We start from the raw sequence: 13,213 nt of genomic DNA on the forward strand, positions 1-13,213 counted from the left end.
AACAACCAAGGACGTATGTAACCAGTTTATTCTGTGCTCCCTCACAAGCTTCTTCCCACACTGTCCAGTGCAATCTTAGAAAGTTAAATAACGAGGTCGTACATTACGTGTGTGATCGATTATCGGAGAATTTTGACCCATGCCCCTAGGTCTGAAATAAATACTAACTGATATAATTAAAATGGGACAGATTGAACCCCTACCCCTTTAAAATCGATCACATTCTTTTTGCACGGTCCCACATGTACTTATTTGTCTTTTAAGCGAATGTAAAACTAAACCGGCTAAGCTTCTCATACCTTTTCCCATCCTTCCAACTATAAAAGATAGCTCAACACTGCACAAACTGGAGCCTGGTTTTAGAGTGGCATACTGATAAAGTATAATTCTTCTGTAAACGTTTCTAGAGAATTGTATGAATGCAGAAGTTATATAACATTGTGTTGGTTGACTACGTCCTAAATTGTGGTGCAACGTTATATGCAGAGACCCATTCTTTAATTTGTGTCATTAGGACTCGGTTTAAAATTCGGTGCATGATTGATTTGGTTTTTTTATCGATAGATTTGCAAGTTTTTCATCAATTTTAGAAAAAAATGAACGGGGAACAGCAGGATACAAGGAAGAACGTTGAGAAGGCCGGGGCTTCGACTGCGACACAAAGTAAATATTTACAAAACAAAATAATATTCATATTTCACCACAAACAAATTCAGACTGAAATCATTACCTACGTGGGTATTAATGTGCTCTACTGTTTGGCAACGATTAAGAGGCCATTCATAAATTATGTATCGAAAAAATTGGGATTTTGTACACCCGCTGTCATAATCTTTAACCACTTCAACCCTAGGAGACGAGTTTTTTCATACCTTTCACCCCTAGTAACCGCGAATTTTTACCTCCCTTGACCCCGAAATTTTTATCTACTGCATGACGTTAATTCCTGGGCCATAAATTAAAAAATGGTGTTCCCACCGGAATTATTCTGGACACTTTTTTATGAAAATTGATGTGAATAACCTTTCAAGAAGGAATTTTGAGTTGTAATTTGCATTTTTGAGTTGTGGCGAACCACCCATGTTTATAGCCGAAAATAGCCAACACGCCGAATTTTAAAAATGATTGTAATTGCATGAAAAGTTAGACAAACATGGAGTAATACTTGCATAATAGTACGTAAACTCGCAAATATTGATTATAGCGCCTAAAGCGCCTTAGGAGCCGATTTTGGGCGGGAAAACCAAAAATCCTTACAATGACTTTAAATAGACAGCAATGACAATGAATAATTATCACGTGAGAGGAAATTGCTTGAAAATAGACTATGGCGCATCTGGTGAATAGAAATCAATTTTAAGCGGGAAAACTAAATTCTACTAATTCCTGGAAATCTCTCAATTTTTAATTTTCCCGCCCAAAAGATATTTCAGCGGCCCGATTTACCCGATACGTAATCATTAATTTTGACGTAGTTTACCCTACCGGCAAGATTATTTGTGGTATATAATTAAATCCATGCAATGATGCAATTCATCAAACTTTTAGTTTTCTCGCCCAAAACGCCGTTTGTGCTACATGCGAGCAAAACAGTTTCTCTAATCTTATCGTAAAGCGTTGTTGAATTAAATCTGTGTCGAAATTTCCTTGCAAAAACAGTTTTCACAACTCGGCGTGTTGGCTAGATATAGCCACTTGGCTATAAATTTATTTTGCATCCCTTTCTAATGTTATTTCCTAAGAGACAATTTATCTTCCCGCCTAAAGGGCGGGTTGTTGACTCATAACTCTTGCTTTGCTTTGCTTGGAGAGGCAATGACCTAATTTTTTTTTCTGGATACGACACATAGTCGTATGCCGGTGTGAACGGAAAATACGCCACATAGTCGTATCCGTTGTCAAGGGTCAATACGACACATCGTCGTATTCCGGTGCCAAGGGAACTTACGCCACATGGTCGTACTCGGCGTAATGGTCAAAAACGCCACATAGTCGTTATAGGGGCGAAGTGGTTAACATGTGTCACATTGACACGATTTTTCTGTAGCCTTAAACCTTCCTCCCCACACTGTCCGCGTTACACAATTTATGATCGGCCCCTAAGCATATATACGTTTTATCACCAAAGGCAAATATGTGAAAGACTCAAAGACTGACGAGATGTCGTTATTTAAAGAATTTACCATTTTTATAATCTTAACAAGGTTTTCTGCATGAAAATAAGTAACAACGTCACGTGTGTTTGGTAGATTAGTTTTCAATATATCCTACTACACGGTGGTAAAACCTCTCTGTACTCATTGCCCAAAACTCGAGCACTATCTATATGCAGTACCTACGCGGGTGGCAATTTGTCTCGAAGTTATTTAGATTACAGTAATTAATAGTAAATTTAAATTTAAAATTGTGCATCCACTTCCAGTGGAAACAAAAGAACATCAAGAAACTGCCACAGCTGCACAAAATGCTCAAGGAGCGTCATCCATGGGGACGCAATCCGCCGCTGCCATGGCAACTTCGTCTCGAGCGGCGGTCAATATTAATCTGGACAACGATCAAGCCACCAACGTTGCACGGTTCCAGAATGCTTTAACCCAGTGTGCCGACCAGTTTAGAGGTCTTGGCGGGTGGTTGGCGATTCAAATAGAAAACGCTGCCGAAATTGTGGGGATTCCCGTGCTTTTCCAGAAATTCAGTGGTATGTAGAAATAAACCAAATCTGCATGTAAATGCACTCTTAAGAATCGTATTAAACTTTCGATGAGTAAATATGTACTAAATCTAGAGAGACGTTAACATGAGAAAGATTAAAGTTCACGCTAGATTTAGCATAGTTTACACAGAATTTGCGTCGATGGACATTTTGACATTATTTTTAAGTGTGCATGGCTAATTCTGAATTTCCTGAATATAGAACTTCCAATCTACTTGAAAGTTTTGGTGATGATTTTAATCCTTGGGCTGGTTTGGTTGCTGAGAACACTTGTCTGGGATGGAGTTTCGTACAGTAAATGACAAAATAAATGTTTGCACCTTGCATATTAATTTGAGAAACTTAATTTTATATGAATTTACATATCTAGTTTGGCCACACATAATGAATTTCATCAACTCTTCGTATGGACAATCGTTTCTGAGTACGGCGACGAGCTGGTTGGAAGGCCTAAGTAGCAGCGGAATTTTTGCTAGATTTACACAAATGTTTTCCACAGCTGTAAATGAACAATCGCAAGATGCAGATGCTGAGCCGGCTTGTCTTTCTCTGAATGATTGGACAACATTGGCATCTACTTCGGCCTTCCCTATTATTGAACTTATAAGTTTGTTCTTCAATTATATGTCGGAAAATATGAATAATAACAAGTGATTGACTTTTAAGAGAAACAATGCATGGAATTTTAATAATTTAATCCATTGAATTATGCCCGACTTCCTTACAAGTGTTCTTATCCTTTTGTCCAATTATCCACTAAATGAGATTTACAAATAAAACAAAATGCAAGTAGTTACGTTTTGACAACATTTCGAATATTGATTATTTTTTATCAATATTATTGGCCACATTTTTTCTGTAAGTGGGGTTTATGTGACCAGTAGTGAAAAATTCGTGTTGGGATTTAGATTTTACTCACAATGGAACCTTTTCTTAAGATACACCGGGATTGACTAACGAGTTATATCAAAAAATTAAGCCACAAATTAGGAATCATACATACATATAGCGCTTATAATTCTGTTGAATGGCTCCTTTGAAGAAAATTATTTGTGGCAAAATTCAATTTTCGAGTTAATTTTCTCTCCCTTTTTCCACCACGGGGCGAAAACCAAGGCACAGGCGGGTCCTTTGACTCTTTACATAGTGGGGTCATAAGTTCTCGTGAATGCCTTTCCGTTGATAAATCCCAAAGTATTAGAGCTATCTGTTCGAAATTTTTATGGATTAAGAAGGTGTTAATATTGTTTAGAAATCATAACTTCTTTCTCAAGATTTCGTCCAAGGGCTTTTAGACCAGACATAACTCGTGACGCCCACTACTCGATTGTGGTACGCGCCAATTGTCGTGCCAAAAGTATTTCAGACTTTTCACCGTTGGCGAAATTTAATAGAAAAAACGGCCAGATATTTGTTCTACGAAAGTCTGACATCCGTTTAAGTATGCCGAAGTCAATACGAAGTCACCACCGAGGTGTGAATGGGAGCAAGTTGGCCGGAAAAACCAAATCTCTGTTTTTTACCGCAAAGGGTAAAAGTTGGAGCCAAGAATTATTTTCAAAGTGTCCTAGAGCTAAACGTTAATAATCTGAACCCTGGACCCTCCGAAAATCAACATTGGACCTTTCAACAAGACTCTGCTCCTGCGCAAGGTGCAAAATTGTCCAAAACTGGCTTTAGACGAATTTTCATGACCTTTTTTTATCCATAGAACGGCGCTCAGCATTTGCAGACCTTAATCCCCTAAATTATGACTGGTGGTCAAAATTATAGGTGCAAGTACGCTCTAAATCTCACCCAAGTGTGGAAGGACTGAGGTCACACTTACTAAAGATCTGGGCGCTTTTCCCTCGAAATCCGTGCGTGCCGCGATCGAGCAGTTTCCGCCATGACTTATCTCTTGTGTACAAGCCCGTGGAGGAAATTGTGAAAAAGAAGTTATGATTTCTAAACAAGATTAATACCTTGTTCATCCACAAAAATTTCTATCAGATAGCTCTAATACTTTGCGATTTATCACTGGAAATGCATTCACGGGAACTTATGGTCGGACTATGTATATTTTTCTGCAATGGGACCATTTAACGGAATGATAAGCGCAATGCGATTTCTAATTTTGGGCTTGGTTTTTTGATATAACTCGTTAGGAAATCCCGGTGTAGCTTGAAAAAGGTTCCATTTGTCAGAGCATTGTTTTTGACATATCATCTTCCTCAGATTGAGCTGGAGATCCCTATCGGACAACTAAATTTAGAAACCACCCCCTAGTGGGTGTGTTTTGCAGTATTTTTGTCTATTTCATATTAGCATAACCTACTGATGTGATATGTTGTTTGTCCATATTATGTTGTTTGCCGGTCTCTAATTATAGTTGGGTGCGTGACCCGCACTTTTGAATTTTAGCCCCGTCTATAAATAGAGTATATACGGTACTTACAATGGAGGTCTCCCAACGTATGCTCACAGATTTGGATCAAACTAGCGTCAATCGATCACAAATATTTTTAGTATGAAATTTGCAAATGGCACTATCTGCCAATACGCAGGTTTGGCGGAGATATTTGCATAAAAAAGGAGAAAACGCACCCACAAGGCTGGCAAATTTTTTATTTTCTAAATTTAATGCGCATTTTTCCCACTTTGGATGCAAATATCTCCGCAGAACCTGAGCATTGGCAGATAGTGACATTTGCAAATTTCATACTAATTATATTTGTGATCGATTGACGCTAGTTTGTTCAAAATCTGAGAGCATACGTTGGGAGACCTCCATTGTTAGTTCCTTAATGCATATACATAAATTCTGCATATGCACATGCACAAATCAGTTTTCAACCTTTAAAAACAGTCTGTATTTTATAAAGGCGGTTGTACTAAAACACACACGAAATGAAATGAATTACCTATCATAAAAATATGTAGGTGAGACAGTTAGAATATTAGTTTCAATATGCACAGGCCTCATACATATAATAAGTATTTGTTGTCAAGCATGTCAACAAAACTGTCCCAACTTGTGTCTACATCGCTTTGTTGCTCAGTAAGAAGCATATGTTTGGAAATTTGAGACAAATGTACGATACGAAGAATAGAGTGATGTTGGGCAAACTTACAATAGAGGTCTCCCAACGTATGCACAGATTTGGACTAAACCGGTGTCAATCGATCACAAATACAATTAGTATGAAATATGCAAATGAAACTATCTGCCAATGCGCAAGTTTTACGGAGATATTTGCACCCAAAGCGGGAAAATTGTGCAGTAAATTCGGAAAATGAAAAATTTGCTAGCCATGGGGGTGCGTTTTCTCCTCTTTTTATGCAAATATCTCCGCAAAACTTGAGCATTGGTAGATAGTTTCATTTGCATATTTCATACTAATTATGTTTGTGATCGATTGGTACTAGTTTCGTCCAAATCTGTGAGCATACGTTGGGAAACCTCCATTGTTAGATTTGCACAGTAATTTCGCACACCTCAAATCAACATGTAAATATGTATGTAGATACGGCACTGGAAATTTATACAGAATGTGTAAAATCTATGCAACCTTGTATTATTTCTTTAGGGCTTTTAGTACAAAGCATGAACCTTGCCGAGTATGTACATAATCTGGACAAAAAAAGTTATAACGTTGCTGCATATTGACGATTTATGTATGTACCTACTACTGCCATATATTCTGTCTCAAGCATTCCGCGCGCAAAAAACATCAGTAGCAGTTACGTTAGCCAGTTGTACTATTTTTTATTGAATTCCCCATGCAATTGTCTATCAGAAACCATCTTCCGAAATTTTTTGTGATACAAGGTGCTAAAATGACAGATCGGACAAATCGACGTGTTGCAATTTTTCAGAAACATTTTTGCAAACATAAAAATTCGGCATTTTTCAATAGATCATTAAAAATCGGAACTAATTGCAAGATGGTCGACCATACCATAAAATGATCCACTAACATTGGCAGTGTTGATAACCGAAAACCGAGTTGAAGGGAACGGTCAAAAAGGTCACAAAAAATCACGAAGGCGCACAAAACCTGAACTCGGCTGAATTCACGCCGGATCCTAAGAAAAATGTCCCTACAAATGAACGGTCCAAGTAAAACTACGTCCCAGGCCCCTAAACTCGACCTTGGACTTATGTTTTTAAGATGTGAAAAGAAACACTTGCTAACTTCACGCCAAGTAAAAATAGGACCCTTGAAAGCCGCGCACTGATCATGCGGTACGGGCTTGAAAAATGGAAATAGGTATTTTTCAAAGATAAGTAAACTTTCACAATAGAGGTCATATAAAATTAGCAAAAGCACTTTGTCCACACCCCACCAGTCCATATTATTCATAAAATTTTTTAAAATATTAGTCGGACCCACCATCCAGATTCTGTGATTTTTTTATTCGGCGTAGATTGGATTTGGTCAAAAAAGTGAATTGTCTTCCTCTGGGGGTGAAATTTCTTGTCAAAAAGTATTTTTTGAAGTTATCGAGCGAATGGAAGAACCACTGGACCACACTCTATTAAAAAATAGCTGCTAAGTATTCGAGCAGGGCTCAGGACCTGCTGATAAGGCCAAAATAGTAAAAATGGGGTAAAATTCCAAAATTTCTTACTCCATTTCGGATCAAGAATAAAATGCACTGTCGCCGAACCTCAACCTTCTGGAATACGATATGTGGTCCAAACTGAAGCTAGATACATGTGCTAAACACCACACAAGTTTGGAATCCGAGAAAAAATCTGTCGCTTAGAAATGAGACTAATATTCCTTGGAATGAGTGCGTACCGCGAGTGAGATGTGGATATCTAGACTTTGGGCTATTGTAGCTTCGAAAGGAGGAAATTTTGGAAAGTGCCCGGTATATTTTGTAGGGAATTTAATAGGCTTTCTCATGATATCGTTCGTTTTTTAAAATTCACTAAACTGAGTCCGCTACATTAATTTGTTTAGTGGTCAAAACTTATGGCAGTAGTAGGTACGTACAGAACCTTTATGACCTGACACCGGCTTTGTTCTGTATCTAAAGAAGAATATTCTTACACATTAGCAAAATGCATGGATAAAGAACGCAGCAGGTGTCAGGCAAAAAAGGTTCTGTAAAACTTCAATAACAACTTTATACTTCTTTTGTCCAGATTATTAAGAAGGGTTCAGCTTTTTCCCTTAAAGAAATAATACAATGTTGCGTAGATTTTATACATTTCAGAATTTAGTGAGGGTATTCATTTAACCTTGGTAAGGAATTTGTCTTAATTGCTGAGGAATTTTTTAGCATTGCTAAGGAATTTTATCCTCATATGTAGCTTCCACGGATACATCGGTTAATGTATTATACATACAGGGTGGTTTAAATGTCAGTTTACAATGGACAATTTTTCAATGGGAAAAATTCACAAATCTCAATTATGTAGTTACCGAAATTTTGCCTCTGAAATTCAATATTTTAAGAATGTTGTCATCACTGTTCCATAAGTTTTGATAACAATTAATAAAAATTTTAATCCCGAATCCGTAACTAATGGAGATTTGCGAATTTTTCCCATTGAAAAATTTTCCATTGTAACCTAACATTTAAACCACCCTGTATATACATAGGTGTATAAATGTGTCCTCCAAGACGTCGAGTATAATATTGATGAAATGGGTCAAAAAGGCATTGAAAAGGGCAAAAATGTAGTAAAAAGGCTGACTTGTTGTACGCTATGTAGGTAAAGAAGAAAAACAAGGTCAAGGTTCGTAAAAATTGTACAGCGTAGATATAGTTCACATACTTTCTATGTAACCAGTGGGTTTCCTCAGGAGAACAATGAGGCAGCCTGGCCTTCACCTTTTCGCCTTTGCTCTCGTTTCATACTTCCTCTCCGTAAGGTAATTTATTCCCGTCTAAACTCTTCTTCGAACAACACATAAAATTTGTGGTCTCTTTCTTTAATATTTTTAAGCCATTAATTAAAATCAAGCCCTACAAAATATCTTCTTATTTAACAAGATCCCCCTTGTTCAGCCCCAATCATCATTTAACTGGTCTATCGCAAGTTAGAATCTGGTAAGTTTCGCTTTATAATACCAAGATATTTAGTAGCTTATCAATTTGCAAGTTTTGAGACAAATCTTTTAACGGGTAGTGGCCAATGTTACAATTTTAAAACCACATTATTACGCAATTTATTTACATACTAGGTACGAAAGTGTAAATTTAAAATTTTGATACCATTTTTTTACCTAGAAAATTCATCCACCATGAAGATCGCATTCGTTTTTATTCTCGTCCTGACAGGGATGACTATCGCGCAGGGTGCAGGGTTACCAGAAGGGATCAATTTGGACGATATTAGTGCAAAAGGTGGCAAATTTACGACACAATTTAGAATAAATGCGACTTATTGATACATAAATTTATAATGCGACGATTTCTAACAGCTTTCTGCCCGTCGATGATAGCCGCCTGTAAAAATGGTGATGACGACGGTGTCGAATGCTTGGATTCGGGCCCTTCGAAATATGCTCATTGCGAGAATCCACCCAGTCGTGAGTTTGACGACGCTTGCCTGGAATATCCTAAAGGCTGCAAGGTCTCCATTAACGAAAATTTGCATGTATGTCAATGTTAATGTGGTATTGATCTGCGGTATGATTTGGTTACACAAATACATATTGAGTTTAGAAAGTAATATTGATGTTTTTTTATTACAAAATTGTGTGAAGATTCATGCGAAATAAAACACGGCATGGTGTGCTTGAATTATTTCTTGAAATTTCGTTTTATTTTATTTTTTCATTTTCATTTTATTTACTAGAGTTGCAGCTTTTTTCTGAGGCAATTTATGGGCAAATTGGGCAGTTAACGGAATGCATTCAAAGTTTAAATTGACCCGCTTAGAGCTTAGATAAGTAAATAACGCCCTCTTGGAGCTATTGAGAAAAGGCGAATAAAACGATGTTCGAGTTTGGTATGCATGCACGCATGTTTCTTGGATTAGTGGGTTTGGAGAACGTAAACCAATACAGGTACATACGGTTTGAAAAATTGTAAATAAAAAGTCCACTTTATGTAAATTCCCATAATTTTTGCTGTTTTAGTTAAAAAATGGTGCCCTTAAAATGCATCTGTTTTTTATGATGTTGATTCATGCCTAACTTTTCCAGGAACCTTTATTCACTGTCACATTGTGTTTTCTTAATCCTTGTGTTTTGTTAATTTTTAGGAATAGAATATTGGTCCACCAATTCTATAAGTTTCTTGCCTCAGTGTCTTTAACCTTGAATGTCAGTCTATTTAAGACACGTAAAGTTAGCATTAAATACATCCATAGATACATATTTAGATACTTGATAATTATTAGTTCTTGTTTTTTTTATTTATTGATCTGTTTTATAATTAGTATTTGGGAAGAATATAATTAATTTACGTTGAATATCATAATTACATAAATGATGTAAATTTTTATTCCGAATTATAAGCAGTTTCCATAACGAGATCATGCACACTAAAAATTTGTAATAAAATATTTCCATGCGGAGAATTTATCGCCGCATATTGTCAATGTTAGGTAAAATTTCATCACCGACTGGTAAAGTGGTAATAAAAGCACATGGTTTCCAGGTTCAATTCAGATAGCTATGTCTAACGAGATACAAAATCTTACCATGTGGGAGATAAAACAAGTTTGTCTCCACGAGCAAACGAATTATCACCCGTCGTTAGAAAACTGCTCGCGGAGAAGATTTTGCTGACGATTTTGTTTAGAGTGTATGTAAAATCACCATAACCAGCAAATTGGTGAAATTGAGGAGTTCCTAAAAAATTACGAAAGGCATTGTGCAGGTCTCATTAATCTTAAATACATATGTATCTACATGTGTGTATGTATGTATGAATGTACACTCAAAACAAAAATTTGTCAAATCAACACCGCCGGTGTCAATATATGACTTAACCGCCTTGGTTAAAATGTTGAATCCGAGTTATGATGATTTTGATACCGGTAGTATATCCGGTTATAATGTTATGACCGGACGGAAAAAATGCATTACTACTCGGAATCACAATTGTAACCAAGGCGGTTAAGTCATATATTGACACCGTTTTGTTTTGAGTGTATGTGTTTACGTATCAGGCGATAAAAATAATACAAATTTCTGTTTTAAACCTTCCGATTATGCTTTTTCGCTTTAGTTCAGGTACGAAGTTCAACAATAGAGTTCGTCTGAAATTGCGTCAAGCTTTAATCAGTCTAATCCGACGGCTCTCAATATTGATTACGAAATGTAAAGTAAACATTTAAATGCGTCAAACAATTCAAGTGCTGGATTTTATAAACATTTTATTTAACATAAATAAAGTTGTAAATTATTGCGCACATTTACAGATTCCGTAATATTTATTTACTTTTCGTGGAATGATGACGGTACAAAGCTATAAAGATTTCAGTTTGAATGTGAAGGGCAGTAAATTGTATGCTGATTTCGCTCAGTCCGTTTCGAGTGAATTGGTTTACTTTTATTGGGACTATCTTTCCTTTGGATTACCGACAGAATGGTGAGCTCATGATCAAGCTATACATCCATGTAGCATATTGACGATGATAACTATGATTTCTGGAGAGCTATAAAAGACCGACGGAGTGATTTCTTATTCATCTGCTACTTTAAACCTTCCAACTAACTCACAATTTGCAGAAACTTGACAAACCCAATACTGAAAATGCAAGTCTTCATTATCCTTGGCTTGTGCATTGCTGCTGCCTCCGCTGGAGTCGTTAGCCATACTCGATGCGGTGAGTTTGTTAAAAATATAGTTTCACATATCATAATTTCACTAAAATGCATTCAACTTGTAGGTGGCGTGGGAACGTTCAGGGAAATTCGAATTCAAAATTGCGAAGGAGCCATTGCCAACATGTAACTAATTACATTACATTAGCTACTACTAGTTATTACAATTATGATAATCAGGATATTTAATTATGATAATTATAATTACATAATTTCATTATTACGTTAACCAGGACACCCGGTAGCCCTTATCCCTGTAAGAAATTATGCATACAAATAATACTTTGTAAATGGCCTTTGTTAACATTTTGTATTTTTTCTACATAAAGGCGAAGGAGATATGGTAGCCAGCACTGCTGCTTGTGCACTCCGCCTTAAGGTCACCGCCACCTACCTCGGTTTTCCAGTATCTATCATTGACACTGTCCTGGAGAACTCTTCAGTCCAACCAGGTGTCCAATACACTGTTAGGTTCACAATAACCCCCAATGATATACTTTCCGGTAACTGCATACCAGTAAGAGTTGAGGTGAGCAATGAATGCACAGGTCTTGTCGAGTGCTGCTTCAGCGTGCAAGTATGTATCGACTAAGTTTCTTTATAAAAAATTCTTTAAATTATTTTGATCGTGAATTGTCAGAAATTCGAAAGAAAAAGTTTTTACTGTTAATTACAGTCTGTAATATGAATTCAGTTGTATGCACTTTATTCTATCACAATACATGTAAAAAATATCCGGGATAAATAATAAAATTAGTACAAATTGACATTTCAATTACTTTGTCGGGGTGCACGAAGTATAATATTTCCAGTTTACTTATACAATAACTTCACCGATAAGTAACTACGTTATATAAGTAAATATTTCTGTATTTATGTGCAAATATTTTGAAAAATTTTTCATGTTGCCTTTAATTTTTTAAGTACATAGTCTTACCATAAGAAGTGATAGTAGAGCGTAATTTTTGAACCGGTCAACATAAAATTAAAAGGTCAATTGCGGTTTGTGCATACAGTCAGTGCCTATCATTGGTGCTGACCGCTTTTACTTGGCGTCACTAGGTCAAAAGTTAGAGAAGCGTAGCTACACGCGCGCGGCAATAATTTTTCACTTTTTGCACGAGAAAAAAATGCACGATGTTTGACGTAGTGTAGCAGTCCAAGTACAACTACGATCTGGTTGCCAAAACTATTAAAGTAATCCTAGAGACAGTGTCTATCTTTGGTATAAAGGTTTCGGTGGTCCAAGGTCAAGAAAGACTACAGTGATGTCCGAAGCTGTAAATACCAGAATAGCACAAAATCTCTATCTGATGCCGGAGATTTTAGCCACACAAATGACCTTCCAACTTTAGAGATCAGATTAGCACTGAAAAGTGACTCTAAGATGAAGGTCTTTTAGATTAGAAGGCGCCACATGCTACAGATTTCCAAGGCCTAAGCTAGGGTAAAAAATCGACCTCTCTCCCCAAATGGTACGGTGAAAAAACCAAAAAAAACTAACCCGTTTTATGTCAAATAGTCTAAGCGTTAGCTGATTACAAAATAGAGGTCAAAATGTTATCTTATCAGGCTCCATTCATGGTTTTGGTGGGAATCGGCAGAATTGAGCAAAAACAGCCCAATTTCCTTGATTAAGTAGAGGAGATAGTTTAAAAAAATATTTCATAAATGTCCTGGTGAAGAATGAACACCCCCTCAACTAGTCCATATTGGGTGAAAA

The 13,213-nt window shown here is 36.7% G+C and overlaps 2 protein-coding genes and 1 long non-coding RNA gene across 4 annotated transcripts; all 3 read left to right on the forward strand.

Annotated features, from left to right (window-relative positions):
• Positions 1–17: 17 nt before the first annotated feature.
• On the forward strand, positions 18–3,509 carry LOC110854640. Of its 2 annotated transcripts, none has more exons than XM_022103105.2 (5): positions 18–149; positions 565–663; positions 2,423–2,698; positions 2,915–3,007; positions 3,084–3,509. In XM_022103105.2, the coding sequence occupies exons 2-5, from the start codon at positions 597–599 to the stop codon at positions 3,365–3,367; spliced, it is 720 nt and encodes a 239-aa protein (XP_021958797.1). In that variant the 5' UTR covers positions 18–149; positions 565–596; the 3' UTR covers positions 3,368–3,509. The 2 variants fall into 2 exon arrangements, with proteins under 2 accessions (XP_021958797.1, XP_035711392.1); XM_035855499.1 differs by having other exon boundaries at positions 26–149; positions 591–663.
• Positions 3,510–8,567: 5,058 nt separating this feature from the next.
• On the forward strand, positions 8,568–9,470 carry LOC110854708. Its single transcript, XR_002548353.2, has 3 exons — positions 8,568–8,761; positions 8,942–9,058; positions 9,136–9,470. It is a non-coding gene; the product is annotated as an uncharacterized LOC110854708 (long non-coding RNA).
• Positions 9,471–11,315: 1,845 nt separating this feature from the next.
• Positions 11,316–12,265, forward strand: LOC110854590. Its single transcript, XM_022103049.2, has 4 exons — positions 11,316–11,492; positions 11,556–11,616; positions 11,724–11,746; positions 11,820–12,265. Exons 1-4 carry the CDS (start codon positions 11,420–11,422, stop codon positions 12,080–12,082), a joined length of 420 nt encoding a protein of 139 aa, XP_021958741.1. The 5' UTR covers positions 11,316–11,419; the 3' UTR covers positions 12,083–12,265.
• The last annotated feature ends 948 nt before the right edge of the window (positions 12,266–13,213 follow it).

This window comes from Folsomia candida, unplaced genomic scaffold (genome assembly GCF_002217175.1).
Source record: "Folsomia candida strain VU population unplaced genomic scaffold, ASM221717v1 Fcan01_Sc010, whole genome shotgun sequence".
In the NCBI taxonomy this organism is placed as follows: domain Eukaryota; kingdom Metazoa; phylum Arthropoda; class Collembola; order Entomobryomorpha; family Isotomidae; genus Folsomia; species Folsomia candida.

Bases quoted from the DNA above. Each gene is read 5' to 3' on its own strand.
- LOC110854640 (XM_022103105.2), top strand. From the start codon at position 597: ATGAACGGGGAACAGCAGGATACAAGGAAGAACGTTGAGAAGGCCGGG. The intron at 664-2,422 runs GTAAATATTTAC...ATCCACTTCCAG, and splicing joins GGCTTCGACTGCGACACAAA to TGGAAACAAAAGAACATCAA. The intron at 2,699-2,914 runs GTATGTAGAAAT...TCCTGAATATAG, and splicing joins GCTTTTCCAGAAATTCAGTG to AACTTCCAATCTACTTGAAA.
- LOC110854590 (XM_022103049.2), top strand. From the start codon at position 11,420: ATGCAAGTCTTCATTATCCTTGGCTTGTGCATTGCTGCTGCCTCCGCT. The intron at 11,617-11,723 runs GTAACTAATTAC...TACGTTAACCAG, and splicing joins GAAGGAGCCATTGCCAACAT to GACACCCGGTAGCCCTTATC. The intron at 11,747-11,819 runs GTAAGAAATTAT...TTCTACATAAAG, and splicing joins ACCCGGTAGCCCTTATCCCT to GCGAAGGAGATATGGTAGCC.